The sequence below is a fragment of the Malaclemys terrapin genome, chromosome 15 (assembly GCF_027887155.1).
Source record: "Malaclemys terrapin pileata isolate rMalTer1 chromosome 15, rMalTer1.hap1, whole genome shotgun sequence".
Taxonomy (NCBI): Eukaryota; Metazoa; Chordata; order Testudines; family Emydidae; genus Malaclemys; species Malaclemys terrapin.
The window spans coordinates 5,182,971-5,208,449 of record NC_071519.1 but is presented as its reverse complement, the minus strand read 5'-3'; the positions used below and the strand labels follow the sequence as shown (position 1 = coordinate 5,208,449).

At 57.6% G+C, this 25,479-nt stretch overlaps 1 protein-coding gene across 5 annotated transcripts in view; it reads right to left on the bottom strand.

The window, feature by feature from the left end:
• Positions 1–5,960: 5,960 nt before the first annotated feature.
• LOC128823017 (zinc finger protein OZF-like) overlaps positions 5,961–25,479 on the bottom strand; it is a 34,325-nt gene continuing 14,806 nt past the window's right edge. For 3 of the 5 annotated variants that reach the window (XM_054005020.1, XM_054005021.1, XM_054005024.1), the window contains exons 4-5: positions 10,101–10,217; positions 5,961–9,367 (exon numbers count right to left, since the gene is read on the bottom strand). In XM_054005020.1, the coding sequence (XP_053860995.1) occupies positions 7,983–9,367; positions 10,101–10,217 (1,502 nt within the window). In that variant the 3' untranslated portion in view covers positions 5,961–7,982. The remainder of the gene's footprint in view (positions 9,368–10,100; positions 10,218–25,479) is intronic. The other 2 variants (XM_054005022.1, XM_054005023.1) reach the window with 2 other exon arrangements.

Here is a 25,479-nt window from a genome sequence, read left to right as displayed (position 1 = left end):
GTGCTCTCCTGCTCGTGCTTCTTCCCCGTATCCCATTTCCCCACTTACCTCAGGGCTTTGGTCTCCTTCCCCCAGTGAACCTAGTTTAAAGCCCTCCTCACTAAGTTAGCCAGCCTGCTTATGAAGATGCTCTTCCCTCTCTTTGTTAGGTGGAGCCTGTCTCTTCCTAGGAATCCTTCTTCTTGGAACACCATCCCATGGTTGAAGAATCCAAAGTCTTCTCTCTGACACCACCTGCATAGCCATTTGTTGACTTCCACAATTCAACGGTCTCTACCCGGGCCTTTTCCTTCCACAGGGAGGATGGACGAGAACACCCTTGCGCCTCAAACTCCTTTATCCTTCTTTCCAGAGCCACATAGTCTGCAGTGATCTGCTCAAGGTCATTCTTGGCAGTATCGTTGGTGCCCACGTGAAGAAGCAGGAAGGGGTAGCGATCCGAGGGCTTGATGAGTCTCAGCAGTCTCTCCGTCACATCATGAATCCTAGCTCCTGGCAAGCAGCACACTTCTCGGTTTTCCCGATTGGGATGACAGATAGATGACTCAGTCCCCCTGAGGAGGGAGTCCCCAACGACCATTACCCGCCTCCTTCTCTTGGGAGCGGTGGTCGTGGAACCCCCAGCCCTAGGACAGTGCATCTCTGTTGATGTGGATCTTTCTCTCCGGGATCCCCCCCCCCCTTCTCCTTCGTCGTTGAGCATCATCCGGAGAAGCTCAGGAGGTGGGATTTTGAGACGCACCAAGGTGACCTAGGAGCACAACCCCCCATTGCCCATTCATGGGACTGGTGCTTGGCCCTTTGCTGTGAGCAGGATTTGAACCTGTGCAGGCAAGCCTCATGGGATTAGGGGAATCAGAGTCAGGCTGGGGCAGAATGTGACCCCCCCACCCCCGGACAGGTTTGTGCTTTGGTGACCCTGTGATTCCATTCCCAGATCACAGAACCCCAAACCCCAAAAAGGAGAGATTTACAGATTAACGGGGTGAGGACTTGTGCTGAGCGAAGGCTGTTGTGATGACAGAAAAAGCTGTGGTGGGGTTTGAAGGACAAATCCCCAACCAGAGCCCTTGCTGGAGTTTGGGTGATCTCTGGTTCTTTCCTTGTTTTTAATGGCTTCTGGACAATGCTTTCCCCTGAAGAATAAATGTGCTTGCACCAAAGAGCAGGGTGGGTATAACTGTTGGCAGTGACACTGCTCTTAGTCACTGCAGAGACAGCAAAGGGCGGGCACTGGCCGTTTAGGACTTGCTGAGGGATATTACATTGCAAACAGGGTTGGTGTAGCCTGGAAATACGCTGTTCAGGAAAGGGAGAGAGACGTCTCCACCCAAGATGGCTGGGAAGCCTAAGGGTGGGTGTCACTGGGTGACCACGGAGGGGGAATCCAGGTGCAGTTGCCCTGAATGGCGACAATGAGGTTACAGCGGGACCCTGCAGCCAGCACAGCCAGCTCCAACCACCCGCTGGCCAGAACTGCCACGCAGTGTTTTTAACACAATATGGAAACCTCCTGCAGCTGAGGAAGGAAGGGAGCTGGAGACATGGGTAAAGGGTTTCCCCTCCCTCCAGGGGCAGGAGAGGGAGAGCGGTCGTCTGCTAGGGAGTCAGGACCCCCCCCCAATAATGTGACCGTGCGGGTCTGTGACGGAGTGTACACACCCCACACCGCGGGCAAAGGAATTCCCGCACCTCTGACCGTACTGGGCATGCTCCAAGTGCTGTGCTAGTATAAAAAGGGAGCAGCCTGGCTCAGTCTGGTCTGACCGCTGGAGGGGAAGGACCTTTGGGGGAAAAGCTCCAGCTGAGGTGTCGTCTAGCTGGAGATCCTGAGATCCAGACTGGAGCTCTGTTGCCATCAGGGTCCCAGGGAGTTACCTGGATGCCTCATGGACCGCAGCTTCAGGAAGCTCAGTGGAGGTGACGCTAGGCGGGTGAGCGAGTGGTATCTCCCACCGTGTGAGGTCAGCATGTTTTGGTGGGATTCCCCGCTACCCAATGGCAGACCACTCCATCACTGTTAGAGCCCTTGATCAGGGCCTGGTGGAGTCGGGTGGGCCCAGGCCCCCATACCTCGGCCACTGCCCCCACCCCCAGTGATGGCCCCCGAGTATTGGCTGCTAGGCTGCGCTGCCCTGTATCTGAAGGCTGCTACATGGACTCTGTCGCTAGGCCGCGCTGTCCTGAATGCAAGGGCCACAGCACTGACTCTGGCCTCTAGACTGCGCTGCCCTGTATCTGAGGGGTGCCATGCGACCCTGACCCCTGAATCTCATCGTGGTGAGACCCAGTAGAATTTGGTAGGCTGTAACTGCGGTAACAGCACGCTCCCTGCCCACCGCGACAGGTCGGGGTGCACATATACACTGCACCAGGGACAGTCTGCCCCTCCCAGCAGAGACAATTTGTACCTGCTGATACTGAAGGGGCACAATGTAAAAGGGGTGGGGAACATGAGCTCCCCATGTGTCACCTCTGGGAGGAACCTTCCAGCCCCATGGCAGGCAGGCCAGGGCAGTCCATCTTGCCAGCTCCTGGTGGGCTGGGGCCACAGGAGTGGGGATCACAGGGCTCTGGGCCAGCCCTGGCCCAGGGAGACTCTCAGCATCAGTGTCTCCCTGAAGCTCCTGTGCCCTCACGGGCACCTCAGCAGGGAGAGGGGCATGGGAAATGCCCCTAACTTGGGCTGAGCAGAAGGACCCTGCTCTGGGCACCGATGTGGAGTGGAGGGGGTGGGATGGAGCCACTTCTGCCACTGGCTGAGATACCCCCTTCCACCAACCCCTCATCAGGCAGACAGACACATTGCCCCGGCCCACCCCCACTACTCCTGAAAGCCTGCGCTGGGGAGCTCATTTTCCCTTGTGTGAGCCCCCTAGGATGTAGCAAGAGCTGAGAAGGGTGTGCCCCCCCCCCCAGCTGGACCCATATGAGAACCTAAGAGTTAATATTGAGGGAGTTAATAAGGCTCCGAGTAGGGCCAGCTGATCTCTACGGTTCTGGCCCATGTAGCTTATTGGAAGAAATGACTCAATAGCCCTTCTATACATTTCATTAAAATGAACAAACAAATAAAATGAATACCACATCTAACTAAACCTAAACTATTAGTAACACCACCCAGCTAGCTCTGGGGCACACAGTACAATGAGCTCGTTCAGGTCAGATCAGGAAATCACTCGGTTAACAATTATCTTGCTTTGGAATCAAATCATCAGAATTATACAGCAGAAAATCAGCCCTTATAAATCCTGAAACAGGAACCGAGGAAGCAGCTGTCCCTTTAGTTATTAATCCCAGTCAGAGAACTTCACCCAGGCCGTGTGATCCACACTCAGCCGCTTGAATATATTAACACTAACACCAATTTATTGTTCGTATTTAAGCCACAACTTCAGAGCTCCCGCCTTAGATCTCACCAGTGTATGGCTAACCTTCTCCCAGTGGCTTCCACAGATAAAAACCTTAATACGCAGATTTTTAATGGTATGTATCCGACAGCTCAGGTTCTTTGACCTCTTTCACAGAACGAGGAGCACATGTTCAATCACTTTGTAGGGCAGCATTTTAGGGTTATTTATACTATTATTATATATATTATTATAGAATTATTCGTTTTAGCTCCTTCGTTGTGTGGATGTGACAGGTTTCATGCACACGTGCACGCACTGAGCCCCACTGTACCACCGGAGTAGAATAGGAAGGCTGGGATGACTCCCAGTTGACAAAAACAAAGTCTGAAAAATAGAATAAGTACCAATCAGATATTGAAATTGACGTGTGATTCCAACGCTGCAGCTCTTTAGACTCCCATGGAGTAGGAGGTAGAGCTGCAGTCAAGGAGCCAGGCGATGGGGTCACCGGCTCAGTACTCCACATTCGCAAGGTCTCAGGTACAAGGAGACAGGTCAAGGCTGGCACAGCCTGGTACTGATGTTATAACTTCCTTCCTCAGAGGGGATCAGTCTGGGAGTCCTGGAATGTCCATCTTTCTTAGGTTCCTGGTGCAAAAGGGCTTCCACCTTTACCTTGGTCTTCGTGGTTGAGGATTCCAGCTCACCCCACATGGCAGTCACTTGCCTGAAGTCTACAGGCAAATGAGGAGTGAAGGACGCCTTGGTTACAGACACCGTAGCCTGATCCATTTCATGTGAGGCAGACTTCGGGCTATCGTCAGTTTGGAAGAGTCCCACTTCACCCAGCAGTTTTCTTAAACTATCGATTGCTGCGAACCACATGCACTGTGGAGGTTTGAAGCCCAAAGATCTCCAAAATAAAAGAAATCCAAGGACCATTGTGGGGAGGTTTCCATACCTGGCTTGAGGGTTAAAAGGCTGAACTGTGACCATGAGCTTCCTCAAAAAAGGAAAAGGGGTTTCAGCTCCCATAAAAATAACAGAAAAACTACCTATTAGCTCACGCATCCATTGCCATTCATTAAAAGAACCATGGGCTTCTCCTGACAGACACTGTATATCTTCGCTTTGCAGAGAAGAGGGGAACTCAGTGACCCATTCAGTCTAATGGGGTACAAGGTTACACAGCTTGTCTCCTTAAGTAATTTTACTTTAGAGCTTGTCAAAACAAATTCCATTTGAAATAACTGACGTCTGGGTCTGTGTTCTCCTGTACACTATTTCTCTCACACTTTTTCCCACCTCAGCATTGGAGTTATGGTGTACTTCAGAATCTATTTGTCAAAAAAAAAAAAAAAAAAAAAAAAAATCACCAGATTCTTTTTTTTTTTTGGGGGGGGGGCCTGTATTGTTAGAGACATACTTGCTGACAGATAATATGAAATAAATTACAAAAATAATTGAAGCTGGCATGATTACATTGTGTTATTTTGACAAATAAAATATGCCGAATTTTAAAATATTGTGTGCAGAATTTTTAATTTTTGGTGCAGAATTCCCCCAGGAGTAAAACACGCCTGCAGCAGAATCCTTGTAAGTCACCAAAGGAGCAGAATATATTAAAAATTAGATAGTGTGCAGCTACTGATTTCATTGTAGTGAATAGTTAGTTGCAGCATCTACCAAACGCAAGTTGACTAAAAATGCCACTTCTGGTTTCTCCATATCAACACAGACAGGGACAGCGTTTCCCAAATCATAGGCCACACGCACCCTGTTACTTCAGTTAGTTGCACAATTTGGGGTGTGCTGTTCACTATTTCAGAGCGGAGCCCTAAACCCACTACTGTTTCCTTGGTAGCACGCCCGATGGCCCAGAGTATCCTCTCCTGGTGAGTGAACTGCACTTGAGCTTCTTCCGTGTCATCATGCAGCAGCGTGGGAAAGACAAAAATAAAATAAGACAGTACTTGTTTAGCAAACAGTCATTTGTCCCAAAGTCCCTGATAAATCTGAGCTACATCCAGGAAAACAAAACTAATATTCAGTTGTGACCAAATAGCCTCCAGGAGAGAGGGAAAAACCCACAACACAGAGCGGTATAAGTCACTTTCTTGTTCATACAAAATGAAATTCCAGAGCAGGTTACATTTGATTACTCAGAAATCAAGAGAGCAGATTCCCCCGTTGCCTTCTCCTCTGATCCATTCAAACCTTCTTCACTCCACAGCACTTCATTATTATGGAGTCGTGTTATTTAGAAAAAAACCAGGGCTGGCTCTAGGTTTTTTGCCGCCCCAAGCAAAAAAATTTTTGGCTGCCCTCCACCCCAGGGCTCCCCCACCCTGCACCCCCTTGCTGCCCCAGCCCTGGGCTCTCCCCCCACCAACACCAGTGCCCTCCCCCCACCCTCCTGCTGTCCCAGCCCTGGGTCACTGGTAACTCGCTCCCAGGGCGGGTCATTCAGCAGGAATTTTGGATGTGCACAGAACACAGACAGGATTGGTTCCCATATGGTTACAGAACTGCAGTAAAGTGAAACAATTTTCAGCTTGTGTGATTGGAGGATATCTGGATGCATATTATAAGACAGTCCTACATAAATGAGGAAAATTAGAGGTGCCTTTATTATTCTTTTGTTCCACTCTTTGTTTCTATGGGGAATTTGCCAATGCAATATCACTGTCTTCCTTTTAAACAAATAAAACTAAAAAGGGTAATGGCTGTTGAAAATAGCAATTCCAGTCCTAAAAATCACTGGGAAACATTTCTTGCTCAATTTTATCCTACTTTTTCTACAGCAAGTTACAGTGGATCAGTATATTTGATTTGGGAGAAATGAAGTAACAGCTGCCCAAATTGAGCTTGAGCACTCCTGAATTTTGAGGGCTAGATTCCCTTTCTGAATATTAGCTAAATCTGGAAAGAAAAAGTCAATTGCTGCTTCCATGGCTCGGAAGTGGAAATCCTCCTATGTGCCTGGTACTGTATCTAAAGCTGCCCAAGTCCTCTAGCAGAGCCTCCCCTCCCTTACTTTTCATTTTAAATTCTAGTGGGATCCACATACCTCCCTTGCTAGGCTTCATATAGAGAGGTGCACTGTCCATTTAGTCCAGCCAATTCCTTCTTTGCAGGCTGCAAGGTGAGGTCACACCAGTATCCTTAAGCCAGTCTGGGGAAGTCTTCTGAAGGGGATATCTGGGGCAAAGCCTTCTACTCCTTGGGCTGGGCACACTTGTCCCCCACTCACAGTGCCACCCCGTTCTAGCAGCCAGCTCTCCATTCACAGCAAGCTGCAGCATGGCTCAGCTACCTCAACTCCCTCCCGCTTCCTTTCCTGTTGATAGCTGCCAAGGGAATGCTGGGAAATGTAGTTCTTTCCCTGCTCCAGGGCTGGCTCTATAGGCAGGGAGCTAGGCAAGGAACTACAGCTCCCAGGGTCCTGTGGGTTCTCCGCTTCTGCAGTGTTGCGAGAAGGGAGGAAGTGAGTTTAAAAAAAAAAAAAAAAAAAGGATGGCTGGAATGCCGCTCCCTGCAAATGTGCCGCCCCAAGCACCTGCTTGTTTTGCTGGTACATAGAGCTGGCCCTGAAAAAAACAACATTGTAATAGGGAAAAACTGCCAACCTTCTCATCTGCAAACGAGCCCAGCTCAGCAGGGAAAAGCCCAGAAGTGGTTCTGTCAATAGACAGGAACTGGGATTTAAACTGGGAATGATCACAGTTGGGATTCATTGGAATTCCCCATCCAGGTCTGGGACACCTTCATCTCCAGCCCTAACGAGTTGGATTTAGGATCAAATTGCTATTATGATGTTTGGGAGGTGGAAGGGTAGAATACAGGTGGATAAACTCCACTGTGGCTCAGACAGACACCAGTGCTGCTGGAGTGAGCGGGCCTAGTGACGGTGATGGGGAAGGAGGGAATCCCGCCGACTCACCCCATTTCCTTCTGGTGTAGCAGAGGCTGAAATGATACATTTGTCCCACTCCTGCTCCTCCTCTTGGTTATATTGAAATAGATTTTCAATAAGGAAAGTGGTAAAAAGAAAACAACCTGCTGCCCAGCACAACGTGGACTAGCGTGAGAACAACAGGGGATGAGACAATCTGTTGCCAAAAGGGGGAACTTGGTGACTAACAATCGCCCTGATAGTGCAGTGACAGTACAAATGAGATGCTCAGGGCTCGTCCAGACCAGGAAAATTGTTGTTGATTAGGACAGGTCAAAGGGAAGGTGATAGGTAATCCCAACCCCTGTGCCTGGGCTATGTCAGCACTGCACATATAGTGGTGCACTTACATTAGGCTGGAAAATCCTGGAGGAGACAAAGCCCAGATCAATTTTAGCTCAGTTTAGCTACTTGCGTTCACCCCTATTTCCCCCACCTCGGGCTGATGGAAACTCCTGGCAGGAGGGACACACACTCCCAAGACTCACTGGAGAAGGGAGTTGGTAGAAAGGACCATGGGATTCACCCCAGAGAAGGCGACCTGCAAAAAGGCAAAAGTGGGCAACTCACATGAGGGAGCTGAGAGAACAGGGTGACACAAACGGTGCAAACAAACCAAAAGGTCACTGTGTGGGAATTAGCAAATGTGTTTTAAAAATGATCTTTTCTCTGCCCTACACAAAGTTTTGATGCTGTCTCTCTCTCCAGTGGAGACTCTGATGTCTATTCAGGTGTGAGCTGCGGATGAAACTTTTCCCGCACACTGAGCATCGATAGGGTCTCTCTCCCGTGTGAATTCTCTGATGTATTATAAGGGCTGAGCTCACACTGAAGCCTTTCCCGCACTCACAGCACTGATAAGGTGTCTCTCCTGTGTGGCTTGTCTGATGTGCACTAAGGTTTGATTTCTGACTGAACTGTTTCCCGCACTCAGAGCACTCATAGGGGCGCTCTCCCGTGTGGACCCTCTGATGTCTATTAAGGTCTGACTTAACAGTGAATTTTTTCCCGCATTCACGGCATTCATAGGGTCTCTCTCCTGTGTGGATCCTCTGATGCGTAATAAGGGCTGAGCTCTGCGTGAAAGTTTTCCCGCACTCAGAGCATTTATAGGGGATCTTTCCCGTGTGGATTCTCTGATGTCCAATAAGATCTGACTTGACAGTGAAGCTTTTCCCGCACTCACAACATTTATACGGTCGCTCCCCTGTGTGGATCCTCTGATGTCTAATAAGGGCCGAGCTCTGAGTGAAGCTTTTCCCGCACTCGCAGCATTCATGGGGCCTCTCTCCTGTGTGGATCCTCTGATGATTAATTAGGTCTGAGTTGACAGTGAAGCTTTTCCCGCACTTGCAGCACTCATAGGGCCTCTCTCCTGTGTGGATCCTCTGATGTATAATAAGCCCTGAGCTCCGAGTGAACTGTTTCCCGCACTCACAACATGTATAGGGTCGCTCTCCCGTGTGGGTCCTCTGGTGATTAATAAGGGCAGAGCTGTCAGTGAAGGTTTTCCCGCACTCACTGCACTCATAGGGTCGCTCTCCCGTGTGGATCCTCTGGTGTCTAATCAGAGCGGAGCTCAGAGTGAAGTGTTTCCCGCACTTGCCGCACTCATGGGGTCTCTCCCCTGAGTGGATCCTGTGATGCCGAACAAGGTGGGAGCTCTGGCTGAAGGTTTTCCCGCACATCCCGCATCCATAGGGCCTCTCTCCAGTGTGGATTCGCTCATGTTTTATAAGGTCTGAGTGGCTACTGAAGTCTTTCCCACACTCGGTGCATGTGTTTTTTCTCTCTCCTGTGGGCGTTCTCTGCTGGGCTGTGATTTCCTTGAGGTCTGTGTGAGTCTCCTGACAATTAATGGATTTACCAAGTTTCTCACCTGGCTGGTTTCCCTGCTGCCTCTCTGGCCTGTGCTGGCAATCAGAGGCTTTTCCCTGCACATGACGCCTGGACACATTCCCTTGGGATCCTTGCGATAATCCCCCATGTGCTTCCACTTGTTCAGCATCTTCCTGCTGAGGATTCTGCTCCTCTTTCTCACTCACCATCCCAGCACCTGCTGAGACACAGGGAGAAATGTCAGAAACAGGGTGTGTGAAAGTAGAATGAATTATATTGTAAAAATATAATGGATTAAAGAAATACCATATGTTCCTTTAAGCAGGAATAAGGAATATTGAAATATAGTTGTCAGGAAGAGAAACATTAAGGTATGAAACAATGGGTCCACTTAAGCTAATGATGGGACATTAACAGGAGATCGGTAATAGTTAGTAAGGAAATAAGATATGTATATCTAGCCCCAGGTAAACTTATCAGTTCTGCTTCCTTTTGTTATCTTGTTAAGTTCCCTTTTATCTGTATAAATAAGATAATTTGAGTCTTGCATGGTGCTCACATTATCTGGGTGTATTAGCAGAGTGCTTTGCTAATAAACAGAGTGGTCTAATAAATTGTGAGTCCTGAATCTGACTTTGACAGGTGGAAAAGGGGAAAACAAACCAAAATTAGAGCTGGAGAGACAGAAAAAACCTAATAGCTGAATTCTGCAAAACTCCTCTCCTTAGGGGACAGAGGAGGGGAACAATTCTGCCTCCACATCCCATCAGGTAGGGAGCTGCTGCCAGGTGTCAGTGAGGATGGGTAGGAAGCCGGGAGCGATAGCTGCCCATAGGGTACAAGCCCTCCTGGGGATACTCCTGAACTCCGAGAGCTCCCAAGGCCTTTTTAAGGAGTCCCAGCTCCTTCCTTCAGGCACGGAGCGTTTTTGAATTGGTTTAATGATCCCTCACCTGCACAGGCAGCTCTCAGGATCTCTCCTTCCTCAGAGCCCTGGAGATCCAGGAGCCACGGCTCTGCCCCTCGTTCTAGCTGGGAGATCACATCAGGTTTGGGAACAGGAAACCCTGCTGAGGGGATAGAAAACAAGGGAGATCAGGGGAGTTCATGGGACATTTCTTACAAAGAAGTCTATTGGTTTAACCTCAGCCCATTTTAAAGCCGTCAAATCCCAGGGGCAGCTCCTCAGGTGCTCAAAGGTGCAGAACACTCTGTGTATGAGGGATTTAACTATCCCCATCTCTGCTGAGAACACACACAGACAGACACTGCTCGTAGGAATCACAGAAGATTAGGGTTGGAAGAGACCTCAGGAGGTATCTAGTCCAACCCCCTACTCAAAGAGGACCAACCCCAACTAAATCATCCCAGCCACGGCTTTGTCAAGCCAGGCCTTAAAAACCTCTAAGGAAGGAGATTCCACCACCTCCCTAGGGAACCCATGCCAGTGCTTCACCACCCTCCTAGTGAAATAGTGTTTCCGAATATCCAACTGTAGTGAGGCCGTATTGGCAAACCGGGAAGTGGGCGGGCTTAGCCGCCCACTACTAAAGGCCCCTCCCCCAGCCTAGCGGGAGGGACCACTGGACCCAGTACCAAATGATTACGTGGGACAACTAATAAAAAAACAAGGAACAAGGTGACGGTCAAAGGTTCAAAATCAGGGAACCAGATGGGGACACCGAGCAGAGAACCCCGGACAGCGCCCACTGCTCCTCGAAGGTGGCAAGGGAGCCAGCGGACGCTGCCCAGTGGAACTCCGCACGGAGACGTGAAACCAAAGAGGTATGAAAGTAGGCCCCACAGTCGCAAAGCACCCCCTCGTCCAACATCTTCTCCCTGGTATTATAGATGGTGAGTTTGGCCAGGGCCAGGAAGAGGTTGACGAGGAGGTCTCGCGACTTAGTGGGGCCACGGATAGGGTGTGCATAAATAAACAAGTGCGGGGAAAAGTGTAACCAGAACCTCAACAAGAGGTTCTGGAGAAGCCGGAAAAGGGGCTGCAGCCTGGCGCACTCAAGGTAAGCGTGCGTCAGGGTCTCCCTAATGCCACAAAATGGGCAGGCCTCAGGAATAGGGGTGAACCGCGCCAAGTACACGCCCGTGCTCACGGCCCCATGAAGGAGCCGCCAACCAATGTCCCCGGCGGGCCTTGGAACTAAGGTGGAATAAAGGCTGGCCCACCGGGGCTCCTCACCCTCCACAGGTAACAGATAGTCCCTCCACTTGGTGTCGGGGCGGGACACGAGGGTGAGGTGATGCAACGTCTGAAGCACGAGCGTGTACAGATAGTCCCTAGGCGCGGTTCGAAACTGGACCGGCTGCAAAGCGCGCAGCCGGCTCGGGTTATGGGAGCGGGGGAGCCGGGGGGGCTCATGAAACAGGGGCCCGAGAAAAAGGTCCGGAGGGCCCGGGGTGAGGGGTGGGCGGGGAGCACCCTCCCGCAGGGCCCGCCACAGGAAGCCGAGAGCAGGAGGTGACAATGCAGCGCCCACCTCCTGGAGTACACGCAGAGGGGTCGCAAGGGTGGAGAGCCCCATGCGCCGACCAAGCGCGCGGGGATCCACCCAGTCCCCTCTGGTGTAGTCCAGGAGGTCTCCGACCCTGGTGGTTTCCGCCAGGACCAACCTCCGGCTCACCGAGGGCGACTCCGCCACCTGCACACGGAGATCGGGATTGTGCAGCAGGGACTCCGCGAGGAGATCCGCGCCCTCGGTGGCCACAATGGACCTGGTCGCTGAGAAAAGCTTCCAGGTCCGGAGAAGGTCCTGGTAGAAGACTGGCAGCTCCGAGAGGTCTCGCGGAAGACCTCTCGGATGAAGAAAAAGGAGCTGCCGGTCGTATCGGAGCCCTCGGAGGCGGCGGAGGAAGGCGTGCGCTAACGTGCTCCATGCCGGACTACCTTCACCATAAAGGAGCCTCTGCAGGGCCTGGAGGCGGAAGACATGGACCTGGCTACGAAGGCAGACCAGGCCCTGTCCCCCCTCCTCCAGGGGAAGACTCAGAACCCCCACAGAGACCCAGTGCAGTCCAGGCCAGAAGAACTCCAGGGCTATCCTCTGGAGCCTGGCCAGGAGTCCCGGGGTCGGGCTCAGGGTGTTGAGCCGGTGCCAGAGCATGGACAGGACGAGCTGGTTCAGCACCAGCGCCCTCCCCCGCAGGGAGAGACACCGGAGCAGTCCCGTCCATCTCCGCAACCGCTCACGCACCCTGGCCTCCAAATCCAGCCAGTTCTCCGGCGGAGAGGGATGCGTGGCGGAAAGATAAACGCCCAGATAGAGCAGCGGGCCCGCGCTCCACCGAATGGCTTGAAGCGCGGGTGGGAGGGAGCCCGCCTGCCAACCGTCCCCGACCACCAGGCCAGAGCTCTTGGCCCAGTTGACCCGGGCGGAGGAGGCGGTCGAATAAACGGCCTGGCAGGCCTCCACCCGCACCAGATCCTCAGGGTCCTGGACCAAGAGGAGCACGTCGTCGGCGTACGCCGACAGGACCAGCCGCAGCTCCAGCTCCCGGAGCACCAACCCCGCTAACCTCCGGCGGAGGAGGCAGAGGAAGGGCTCGATCGCCAGAGCGTACAGCTGGCCCGAGAGGGGGCACCCCTGCCGTACTCCCCGCCCAAAGCTGACCGGCTCGGTCAGGGTCCAGTTGAGCCTGACCAGACACTCCGCCTCAGCGTACAGCACCTGGAGAAAGCCCACAAACTGGGGCCCGAAGCCGAATGCCCGCAGAGTGCCCAGGAGGTACCCATGGTCCATCCTGTCGAACGCCTTCTCCTGGTCCAGAGACAGGAGGGCGAACGACAGACCATCCCTACGTCCCAGCTCTAATAGGTCCCGGACCAAGTACAGGTTGTTAAAGATGCTCCGGCCCGGGACGGCGCAGGTCTGGTCGGGGTGGACCACGTCCGCCAGCACGGACCCCAGCCGCAGCGAGATGGCCTTCGCTACGACCTTATAGTCCGTGCTGAGGAGCGAGATGGGACGCCAGTTTCGTAAATCGCGGAGGTCCCCCTTCTTCGGCAACAGGGCGAGCACTGCTCGCCTGCACGAGAGAGGGAGGACCCCGCTCTGCAAGGACTTGGCCCAGACGGTGACGAGGTCTGGGCCGAGGACGTCCCAGAACATGCGGTAAAACTCCACGGTCAGCCCGTCCATGCCTGGAGATTTGTTAGTGGGCATGAGCCGGAGGGCCGCCGAGAACTCAGCCAGAGAAAGAGGCAGCTCCAGCCGGTCTCGGCCGCCCGCGCTGACCGTCGGGAGCTCGGTCCAGAGCACCCTGCAGGCCTCGGCGTCGGTCGGATCTGGGGAGAAAAGAGCGGCGTAGAAGGCCCTGGCCCTGCCACGCATCTCCTCCGGATCCGTGAGGGGGGCGCCGTCCTCCGCCAGGAGGCAGGTGACATGCTGTTTGGCCCCCCTCCGTTTCTCCAGGGCGTAGAAGAAGCGGGAGCCGCGATCCATCTCCCGAAGGAGATGGATGCGGGATCGAACAAACGCGCCCCGGGCCCGGTGGTCTTCCAGGGCCCGGAGCTCCTCCCGCTTCTCCCGGTACGCCGCGCGGAGGGGTGGATCCTCGGGGCCGGAGGCCAGACGCCTCTCCAGCTCCAAAACCTCCCGCTCCAACTGCCCTAACAACGCATCCCGCCGCCGGCTGGCGCCTCGGGTGTAGTTCCGGCAGAAGAGCCGCGCGCGGACCTTCCCTACATCCCACCACCGCCGTGCCGAGGGAAAGGCGCGCCGCTGCCCCCGCCAGGCCAGCCAGAACTCCCGGAAGGATGCCACGAAGCCCACGTTCTCCAGCAAAGTATTATTAAAATGCCAATAGGCAGGCCCCGGCCGCTCGGAACTGAGAGAGGCCGTCACAGTCACCAGGTGGTGATCTAAGAACGGGGCCGGCCGGACGCTGGAGGCATGGGCCCGCGCCAGATGAAAACGGGACAGATAAATGCGGTCCAACCGGGAGTGGCGCGACCGGTCGTCCTCCACCCGGACGTAGGTGAAGGTGGTGTCGTCGTCCGGGTGGTGTTCGCGCCAGACGTCCACCAGGGAGTGATGGTCTACGATCTCCCTGAGGACGCCTGCGGCTGCCTGGGAAGACTCAGGCCCGCAGCGGTCCCGGTCCTCGAGGGTGGTGTTAAAGTCCCCGCCCAGGACCAGGCACTCGCGAGAATCCAGAGTGCAGAGGAAGGCCGCCGCCCGCTGATAGAAAGGCACGCGTTCCGAGCCCGTGGTCGGGGCATAGACGTTGACCAAGTTCAGAACCAGCCCCTCCACACGGGCCCGGACGTGCAGCAGGCGGCCTGGCACGACCTCGGCGACCCCCAGCACCTCAGGCCGCAGCCCCGGGGAGAACAGGGTGGCCACTCCAGCCGAATGGGCGCTGAGGTGGCTAAAATAAACCCCGTCTCCCCACTCCAGCCGCCAGCTAGCCTCGACGGCCGGAGCCGTGTGGGTCTCCTGCAGGAAAATCACAGAGTACCCCCCCTCCCGAAGGAAGGAGAGCACCTGGCTCCTGCGGAAACCCACCCTACAGCCCCGGGCGTTCAATGACGCAAAGGTGGTAGCTATCATACGGAGGGCTGGGGCAGATCCTCACGGGCGGAGGGACCATCGGCCCCCAGCGGGCCCCGCAAGATCCCGGTTTCGACTCCGAAGGTCAAAAGGGAGTCGCGGAAACTGCGGGCCCGCCGATAGGCCGCGATGTCCCGCCAACCGGACCCCCGCCCCTCCCCCAAAAGCGCCTTCACGGCCCGGAGGACGAGATGGAAGTCCCCCCAGCGCTGAAGGGCGAGCTGCACCTTACCCTGAGAACCACGGGAATCCGATAGAAAGAGGCGCAGCTCATCCCGCAGCGCGGAGGGGGAGGCAGCGGCCAAGCCACCGCCATCCTCCGGCGCGGCCCGCGGTGACGGACAAACAAGGGGCCGAGCTCCGGCGCTGCTGCGCTGGGCAGCCCGTCCCCATCCCCGGCAAAGGAGAGAGCGGCTGAGGGAACAACCCAGCCCCAACAGTGGCAGGAAGGGGAAACACGAAAACCGCCCCCTGAGGGTTGTCTGCAGACAACGGAAATGCGACAACCCCGGGGGTGGCAGTAACACCAGAGGTGGCAGAAGGAGACACCTCGGGGGCAGGATCTGGGGCAAGGGCGGGAGTAGGGGCAGGGCTCGAGGCGGGAACAGGGACTTGGGCAGGAGAGGGGACAGGATCAGGGACGGAAACGGGAACGGGCTCCCCATCTCCCGCTGCCAAGCCGCTAGACCGCGGCTCCCCTCGGCCAGGGTCTGCATCCGAGGGGACGGGGGCAGCAGGGACAGGGGAAGCCACAGGGGCAGGGACGGCGGAAGGGGCAGGATCGGGGGCAGGAACCGGCCGCTCAGCAACGGCCGTCGCCCCGAGGGGCTCGGCGGCCGTGCACGAGATGGTAGTCGCGGCCGGGCTGGCAGGTAGGGCTAAGGGTTCTCCCAGGACTAAGTCGGGAGCGGCAGAGTGGGGCGAGGAACCGGGAGCAGGAGAAGGGGGCGGGACTAAGCCAGCACCCGGATCGGGGCCCGCTGGCAGAGGGTCGTCTTCCCCCTGGGTAACCGGGGTCAGACCCAGGGCCTCGATCTCATCGAAGATGGAGGCGAAAGCGGTCCCCTCGGCCCCGGCGACCTCCCCGCCAGTCACGGAGACAAAGGCCGCCCCGGCATCGGCGGCGGGGGGCACAGACGGAGCAAGGGCCGGGAGAACCGCTACGGAAGCCTCCTCAGGTGTGGGCTCAACAAAGGGGACAGAAGTTTCCCCAGCCACTGCCACGGCATCCACGGTCTCCATGGCCGGCACCTCCTGCTGGGCACCGTCCGGGGGCGCGGAAACAGAACTAACAACGTCGGCCCCCCGCGGCATCTTTCGGGGGGCCTGCTCTCCCTCCTCATCAGAGGGGAGGGAGAGAGCCCGCGACCTGCGGGCGCCGCGCTTCCCCCGGACGGTCACCCAGCCCCCCGAGGTGGAAGAGGAGGTGGAGGGCCGGTCAGCAGGGGCAGGGCCAGAGGGCAAGGGCGATGGCTTCGGGGCTCGGGGCGGCAGGGTCGGAGGGACAGCAGGGGTGAGGGAAACCTCCCCCTGGGGCGGGCCCTTCCCCGCGGCCGGCGGAAGCCGCCCCGCCCTCTCCTCCACATGCCCCGCCGATCCAGGGTCGGCGACGGCAAGGCCCGCCCGCCCGGCCGTCTCCGCGGCCAGAGCGGGAACCGCGGCAGAAGGAGGAGGGGCGGCGGCAGCAGCAGTGTCCGAACCGCCAGGGTTGCCGGCGATGACAGGGCCGGCACCCTCCCGGGCCCCGGGGGTCTCGGACGCCCCTCCAGGCCGGGCCAGGGGACAGTCCCTCCGGACATGCCCCGGCGCCCGGCAGAGGAAGCACTGGGCCTCCCCCGTCGAATAGTGGACCTGATAATGGACCCCCCGGTAGGGCACCAGGAAGGACCCCTCGAGCGCCACTCCGGCACCCGCCGCCGGTGGCAGCTGAAGCTGGACCTGCCGGCGGAAAGACAGGATGTGCCGGAGGGCAGGGTCCTTACAACCCAATGAGAGAGGGTTCAGAATGGAAATGGGCTTCCCCAGGGTGGAGAGGGCCGACAACAGGGCGGCATTGGGGAGGTAGGGCGGGACGGAGGTCAAGAGCACCCGTATACCCAGGTCCTCCAAGGGTTCCAAGGGCACAAACACGCCTCCCACTGCCAGGCCTCGTTCCACCGCCTCCTGCGCAGCGGCCACCGACGCCAGGAAGAACACGGCCTTCCCATACATCTTGGAGGCCGCCACGATGGCCGTAGGCCCCACCACCCTCGCCAACGCCCGCACATAGGTCTCAATGTGGGGCGAGGCAGGCACCAAATGACAACGGACGCCATGCCTCCTAGTCAGCGAGGGGAAGGGGCCGTGGTCACCAGGGACAGGCCCAGAGGCGGCGGTCGGGGCGGACGACGCGGCGGCACGCAAAGAGGCGGCGGCCACCTGGGCGTATGCTCTGGGGGCCGGAGGTGGAGCGCCACCAGAGCTGGTGGAAGGGACGGCAGGAGAGGGAGGGGCCGCGGCCGGTGTCGGGGCCGCAGCGGGGACCGCAGCCCCGCCCGCAGTAGGTCTGGCTCCACGGGCGGGGCCCTTGCCCCTCTTCCTCCCTTGGCCCTTCCTGCCGGTGGAGGGGGCAGCCGTGGCAGCGGCGGTATCCGGGACAGGGCCAGCCGAGGGGCCGGCCACTGGGGTGGGCGGGGACAACAGGGCAGGGGCAGGGGCAGGGGCAGAGTCCCCCGCCATTACAACCTGCAGCCTCTCCTCCCCTCTAGGCAAAAGACAAAACGAGGGAAAGGCAACCACTCCCCCCCGCTAGGCTGCAGGCTGGGGAGGAGGGTGCCAATGGAGAGGGCACACAGGAGCGAAAAGAGAGGGGTGGGGCACAGGTGCCAAAAAAGAAAGCCGGCTCCCCCAGCTACTCTGGGGCGGGGGGGGGGAACTACAACAACAGTAAAAGGGGGGGTGAACAGTGCAAAAAGGGGGGGGCAACAAAACGGGGGCACAAGCGCGCGCGGGGGGGCGAAGGGGGGGGGGTGCACCGGAGCAGCGGCTCAGAAACAGAATGGAATGTCCAGCCAGCTGCAGCCCAAGGACAAGGAGGGGTAGGAAGAAAAACTCCAGCCAGCTGCAGCCCAAGGACAGGGCCAGCAGGCTAGGAACCGAGGGGGGGGGGAATGGGCACCAAAAAAATAAACCGAAGGGGCTCAAAGGAGGGAGGTAGGGTAGGGCCAACTAATACAAGGGGGGGTTACAGGGAGGGGACCCCACCAGCGAAACGTAGTTGGGGGGCAGGAGAAGTCCAGGGCGAGGGAAAAGGTGCACCCACAGCACTCGCGAAGCGCAAGCTCCGCCGTTCACTGCTGCAAGTAAACAGTCCCGGACGATGGAAATGGCGGGGGGAGTAAACAGCCCCGCCGAGGGGTGAAAAGCAGGTCCAGGTGGCACGCGGGGCGGTGGAGGGGTTGTCGGCAGCTGTCGGCGGTGGGGGTGGTGGTAGAGGGGGAATAGATGGACGAAGGGGGGGGCACCGCACCCCCCCCCCGCACCCCCTTCAACAGTCCGCTACGGGGGACGGGACAGCAGGATCCCAAGTCGACCTCGGAGCTTCCTGGCAAGCGACGGCTTCCAGTCCGAGGAATTACAAACGAGAGGCTCAGTACCGTCCACACTCCTAACGCGACTGGGGGCACCACCACCCCAGGAGCAAAGATGGCAAAGTCACTCAAAACACAGTCCTCAAACAACCCCCTCCACAATCTCTCGAACCAGGGACGCCGTCTCTGCGCACTCCGCGACGGAGGCAGCGGCTCCCACACAGGAACTTCAGCAGCAGCGAGCGGCAGTCAGCCGGCCGGGCAACCGGCCAGGCAGGCAAGCAAGCAGGCAGGTGGGCCCCCAGATGGTATCGGTGTTGGCGTTGGGGGGCCGATGCTTCTCCCTCTGGAGGCGAGGGCGAGGGGGGGGGGCAGGCCGGCAAGGCCCCCCCCTCCGCACTCACTCACTCACTCACGCAGCAGCAGCGGCAGCGGCAGCAACAAGGAGAGCAGCAAGCAGCAGCAGGAGAGGCCCAGGAAAGACCAGAGGGAGAAGGGAGCACAGAGAGCTCCTGCAACCTGTAGCGAGGCGGCCTGGCTCCCAGCCGCCCCCGTGAGGGATGAGCCAGAACAGCCACCAGAGTGGGCAGAGTCACCGCCTGTCCCCGCCCCCCGGAAGTCAAGGGGCGGGACAGGAAGTATAAAGGCCTGGCCCCAGCACTCAGTTGCGGCCCGACTGTGGGAGAGGGCAGATGTTGGTGCCCGAGCTCCTGCTGCACCGCGCCTGCCCGAGCCCGGTATCCTGAGGAGCGGACTGAACTTCCCCTCACTGAGGGTCCGGAGGAACCGTCCGACCTACCCAGCGCTCGCTGCCCTGAGGAGCCCATAATCTGGGACACGGCGGACGAAGCTCAGGACGCAGAGGTACCCATGGAGGAGGAGATGAGAAGTGGCCCAGGGATGGCCGACCCCGAACCCATGTCAGTGTGTTGCGGTCAGGATCCCCACTGACCCAGCAGCAGACGGACTGCTGATGATAGGGCCCCGGGCTGGAACACAGTGGAGTGGGTGGGCCTGTGTTCCCCTCTGCCACCCCATGCCGGGTGGCAGTCTCTCCTCCTCCCTGCCTGAGGGCGTGAGCCCCTGAACTTACTGTTGGTTTGCTCACTCCCTGCCTGAGGGCCTGAGCCCTGTACTACGGTTGGCTGCCCGCCAGACCTAGGCCTGGGCACACAAGACTGAACTGCTCCCCGCCTCGGGTAGTGAGGCGGCCTGGCTCCCAGCCGCCCCCGTGAGGGACCAGCCCCTCCCCAGGACGTCTACACGAGGTGCCTTCTCTGAGGAGTTCCGCCCAGGATGTGGGCGCGAACTCTCGACCCCGGGGAGAGAGGAGCCGGGGGAGAAAGATCCCCGTCCCGAGACATGGATCTGTCCCAGCTCTTGGCCCTGGTGACGGAAACCCAGGAGCGGCAGCAGGCGGCCCAGTTGCAACAGCAAAAGGAACAGCAGGCCGCACAGCTGCAGCAGCAGCAGCAGCTCGTGGAGCAGTTGGGAACCCAGCAGAACCAGCTCATTCAAGACCTAGTCACCCAGCACCAGGACTTCCAGCAGCAATGTCTTCAGCAGCTCGCAGGGGCGCTGGCCCGACCTGGGGAAGCACAGCCGGGAGGCACAGCTGGGACCACATGACCCAGCCCCCCGATCCGGCTAACGAAGATGGTACCCGACGACGACCCTGAAGCCTTTCTCGTCACCTTCGAGCAGGTGGCAGTCGTCGCCGGCTGGGCCCTGAAGCAGTGGGCTTCCATCTTGGCCCCGTACTTGACTGGGACTGAGCAGACAGTCTATCGAGGGCTGTCAGTGGAGGCAGCCCAAGATTACAGCCAAGTAAAGACTGCCATTCTGGACGCCCTGGATGTGAGTCCCGAAAGTTTCCGCCAGCGGTTTAGGAGTCTGACCTACCCCACCGGGACCCAGCCTCGGCGGGTGGCCCAGGAACTCCGGGAGACTTGCAAGCGGTGGTTGCAGCCCGAGCGCCGAACGTCGGAAGAGCTACTGGAGCAGGTGGTGCTCGAGCAGTTCACCCAGGTTCTTCCACCACAGGGACGGGCCTGGGTCCTCCGCCACAGTGCCACCGGAGTCCGCCTAGAAACCACCCTGGGACTCAGCTACAGATGGAACGGGCAACCCGGGGGCCCGGTTTTTCCTGCGGGGAGTATCCAGCGGGATTGCCCGGGACTGGAGTGTACCTTTGGTCAGGTCTGTGCAGGGGAGGCTCGTGCCCGTCTTTCACAAGCGGCTAAGATCACCGTACCTGTGGTCATTGAGGGATACCCGACGGTGGCCCTCCTCAACTCGGGCTGCGGACAGACGCTAGTCCGCCGACACTTCAGTCCCCCGGCTGATGCCCGACTGGGGGAAATTTAGCTGCAGTGCATCCACGGAGACAGACGGCCCTACCGGAGTACCCGGGCCCAACTGATGATTGAGGGGGTCACTCGGTCAATGGTGGTGGGACTTGCCCCGCGACTGGCATACCCAGTGATCCTGGGTCAGGACTGGCCAGAGTTTCCAGCAATCCTCCGCCACCACGCAGGAGGCAACCCACGGGCCACGCCAGCCTTCGAAGGGGAAGCCCCCGAGAGCGAGGGAGAGACCCTCGAGACCACCCGCTCAACAGGAGAACCAGAGAACGCTCCCCCAGGGGCAGGGGAGGATCCCTCGCCCACCATGGACTTTTTCCGGGACCAACGGGCCGACCCCACATTTCAGCAGGTGTATGAACAACTGGCTATTGTGGACAGGACTGTCCTCGACCCTGGTCGAGCAGTCCAGTGGCCACACTTTGAGTTGAGGCAGGAGCACCTATATCGCGTTGAACGGGACCCCCGCACGGGGGAAACCCGGACCCAACTCCTCGTTCCCCGGTGTCATCGACGGGCCGTCATGAAGCTGGCCCACGACGTCCCCGCGGCTGGACACCTCGGTCACGAGAAGACCCTGGCCCGGATCCTGGGGCGCTTCTTCTGGCCGGGGGTGTACCAGGAGTTAAAGAGGTACTGCAACTCCTGCCTCGACTGCCAGTTGGCCGCCCCGGCATGGACTCCCAAGGCCCCGTTGATCTCGATGCCTTTAATCGAGACCCTCTTCCAACGCGTGGCCATGGACCTGGTGGGGCCCCTTCCCAAGAGCAATGCGGGATTTCAGTATATCCTGGTAATGTTGGACTACGCCACCCGGTTCCCCAAGGCGATTCCCCTCTGGAATATCACAGCCTGCGCCATCGCCAATGAACTGGTGAAGGTTTTTGCCCAAGTCAGCTTGCCCCGCGAGATCCTCACGGATCAGGGGACCAACTTTACTTCACGGCTGCTTCAGCAGGTGTGTGAACTTCTGGGGGATCAAGCAATTGCACACATCAGTCTATCACCCCCAGACTGACGGGTTGGTCGAAAGGTTCAACCGGACCCTAAAGGATATGCTCCGGAAGTTCCCCCAGAAGGACCTTCGTCGATGGGACCAGCTACTCCCACCCTTGCTTCTGGCGGTCCGAGAAGTTCCCCAGTCGTCGACCAAGTTCTCACCATTCGAGCTACTATATGGCCGTTGACCTCGGGGCCTATTGGACCTAATGAGGGAGACTTGGGAGCAAACCCCGTCACCAGCCCAGGGCCTCTTAAAGTACGTGGTCCAGCTTGAGGAGCGTCTTAAGCAGGCTGGGGCCCAGGCACGAGAAAATTTGAAAGCCGCCCAGGAGGCGCAAGCCCAGACTTATAACCAGGACGCCCAAACACGGGACTTTCAACCTGGAGACCGGGTGTTACTGCTACTCCCTTCCAGCGAGTCAAAAATCCTGGCCCGATGGCAAGGGCCATATGAAGTCATCCAGAAGGTGGGCCCAGTTACATATGAGATTAACCAGCCCGACCGGAAGAAAAAGATACAGCGGTATCATGTCAACCTCCTCAAACCCTGGCAGGAACGAGAAGGGCTGCTGATTAACCCCTACCCGACGGAACCAGAGCTAGGGCCCCAGATAACCCACACCAAGGGCCCTGAGGAACCCCAACTTGGGGAGACATTAACGGAGGACCAGCTCAAGCAGACTCGGTGCCTCCTGCCAACCTTCTCACACACCTTCATGGCTCAACCGGGGTCCACCACCCTGATATACCATAAGATTCAGACTGAGCCGGGGGTGGTAATTCAGGGCGCGACCAGGCCCTTGCCATATCACTGGAAACAGATTGTGGATGAGGAGGTACGGGCGATGCTAGACTTGGGGGTGACTGAACCATCGCACAGCGAGTGGCGAAGCCCCGTCGTGCTGGTACCGAAGCCTGACGGTTCCCAATGATTTTGCATCGACTTCAGGCATGTAAATGCCATCTCCAAGTTCAATGCGTATCCCATGCCCCGGATAGATGAGCTGTTGGCCCGGCTAGGAGAGGCCGGCTATATCACCACCCTCGACGTTAGCAAGGGGTACTGGCAGATCCCCCTGGAACCTGCTTCCAGGGAGAAGACCACGTTTGCCACCCCTATGGGCCTCTACCAGTTTACCCGAATGCCTTTCGGCCTCCATGGGGCTCCGGCCACGTTTCAGCACCTGATGGACCGCCTCCTCCAACCCCATCAAGATTACGCGGCGGCTTATTTGGATGACATAGTCATTTACAGTCCTCAGTGGGAGAACCATCTAGAATGCGTTGCAGCCGTCCTGAGGTCTCTGCGGGCGGCCGGGTTAACAGCCAACCCGAAGAAGAGCCGCATCGGCCGGCAAGAAACCACGTACCTGGAATATACTATCGGACATGGACAGGTAAAGCCACTGGTGGATAAGGTACAGGCCATTGCAACCTGCCCTCCACCCGCCACGAAACGCCAGGTGCACCAGTTTCTGGGGTTGGCAGGATATTATCGACGGTTCATCCCCCAATTCGCGGTGATTGCCGCCCCCTTGACGGGGCTCTTGACCACGGACAGTCCGCGGCAACTGATTTGGACCCGCGAGTGTGATGAGGCCTTCCAAACCCTCAAAACAAGCCTCTGCCAGGAGCCGGTCCTATATAGCCCCGATTTTAACCAGACCTTTGTCCTGCAAATGGACGCCTCCGACGTGGGACTCGGGGCGGTCCTCTCCCAAGAGGTAGACGACGAAGAGCATCCGGTCCTCTACATTAGTCGGAAGCTGTTCCCCCACGAGAAAAGCTATGCGGTGGTGGAGAAGGAAGCCCTTGCCGCGAAGTGGGCTTGTGATGCCCTGTGGTATTACCTCCTGGGCACCCCGTTCACCTTGGTCACTGACCACTCTGCCCTCCAGTGGTTGGCCCGCATAAAGGACCATAATATGCGGCTGCAGCGGTGGTATTTGGCGCTGCAGCCCTATGCCTTCACCGTTCGCCATCGGGCCAGGAAGGAACACGCGAATGCTGACTTTCTTTCCCGCCTGGGGGGCATGGAAGGGTCTGGCCCCGTTACCCGGGAGCCAGCCTTGAGGGAGGGGCCGTGTAGTGAGGCGGCCTGGCTCCCAGCCACCCCGTGAGGGACGAGCCAGAACAGCCACCAGAGTGGGTGGAGTCACCGCCTATCCCCGCCCCCCGGAAGTCAAGAGGCGGGACAGGAAGTATAAAGGCCCGGCCCCAGCACTCAGTTGTGGCCCGACTGCGGGAGAGGGCAGACGCTGGCGCCTGAGCTCCTGCTGCACCGCTCCTGCCCCGAGCCTGGTGTCCCGAGGAGGACTGGCCGAGCCTGGTATCCTGAGGAGTGGACTGAACTTCCCCTCACTGAGGGTCCGGAGGAACCGCCCGACCTACCCAGTGCTCGCTGCCCTGAGGAGCCCATGATCTGGGACACAGCGGACGAAGCTCAGGACGCACAGGTACCCATGGAGGAGGAGATGGGAAGTGGCCCGGGGATGGCCGACCCCGAACCCATGTCAGTGTGTTGCGGTCAGGATCCCCACTGACCCAGCAGCAGACGGACTGCTGCTGTTAGGGCCCTGGGCTGGAACACAGTGGAGTGGGTGGGCCTGTGTTCCCCTCTGCCACCCCATGCCGGGTGGCAGTCTCTCCTCCTCCCTGCCTGAGGCCCTGAACTTACTGTTTGTTTGCTCACTCCCTGCCCGAGGGACTGAGCCCTGTACTACGGTTGGCTGCCCGCCCAACCTAGGCCTGGGCACGCAAGACTGAACTGCTCCCCGCCTCGGGTAGTGAGGTGGCCTGGCTCCCAGCTGCCCCCATGAGGGACCAGCCCCTCCCCGGGATGTCTACACCAACCTACACCTCCCCCACTGCAACTTGCCCCTTGTTCTGTCATCTGCCATCACTGAGAATAGCCGAGCTCCATCCTCTTTGGAACCCCCCTTCAGGTAGCTGAAGGCTGCTATCCAATCCCCCCCCCCCCACTCTTCTCTTCTGTAGACTAGATAACCCCAGTTCCCTTAGCCTCTCCTCATAAGTCATGTGCCCCAGCCCCCTGACCATTTTCGTTGCCCTCCGCTGGACTCTCTCCAATTTGTCCACATCCCTTCTGTAGAGGGGGGGAACAAAACTGGACAATACTCCAGCTGTGGCCTCACTAGTGCTGAATAGAAGGGAATAATCACTTCCCTCGATCTGCTGGCAATGCTCCTACTAATGCAGCCCAATATGCCGTTGGCCTTCTTGGAAATGCGGCTCCTAAAACACAGTCAGTAACTCCGTATTCCAGGAAGTAAAGACTCCAGCCAGAGGGGAAGTCACCCTGGATCTGCTTCTTAATCAGAGAGAAACACTGAGACAATGGGAGAGGTGTAGGAAAGCCAGGACTGGTGAGCACGGGCTGGTGGGATTCAGCGCAGTAAGGAAAAGGAGGGACGGGGGCGTCACTGAATGTCGTATCTCAGGGCTTGTCTACACTTGAAGACACTGCGACTGTCCTGCTGTAGTGCATCAGTGTAGACACTCACTACAGCAAGGAGAAAGGTTCTCCCAGCAGCGTAGGTCATCCACCTCCGTGGGAGGCAGTAGCTAGCTCGACGGAAGCATTATTTTCTGTTTAAAAGCCACCTATTCTAACTCCCCTAAATTCCACATGTTTATTTGGATTCTCTTGAAATTAGCAGGGCACATTTTTCATGGGCCTTCAGGGAAGGGTTAGTGGGTCAAATATGGGGAGATTTGTTAAAGAAGTTCCTAAGATACAGCCCCTCTCCCCCCCCCCCCCCACTTTGGCAGCTTTTTACAAAATCATCTTCCTTTTGTCATATTTTCTTA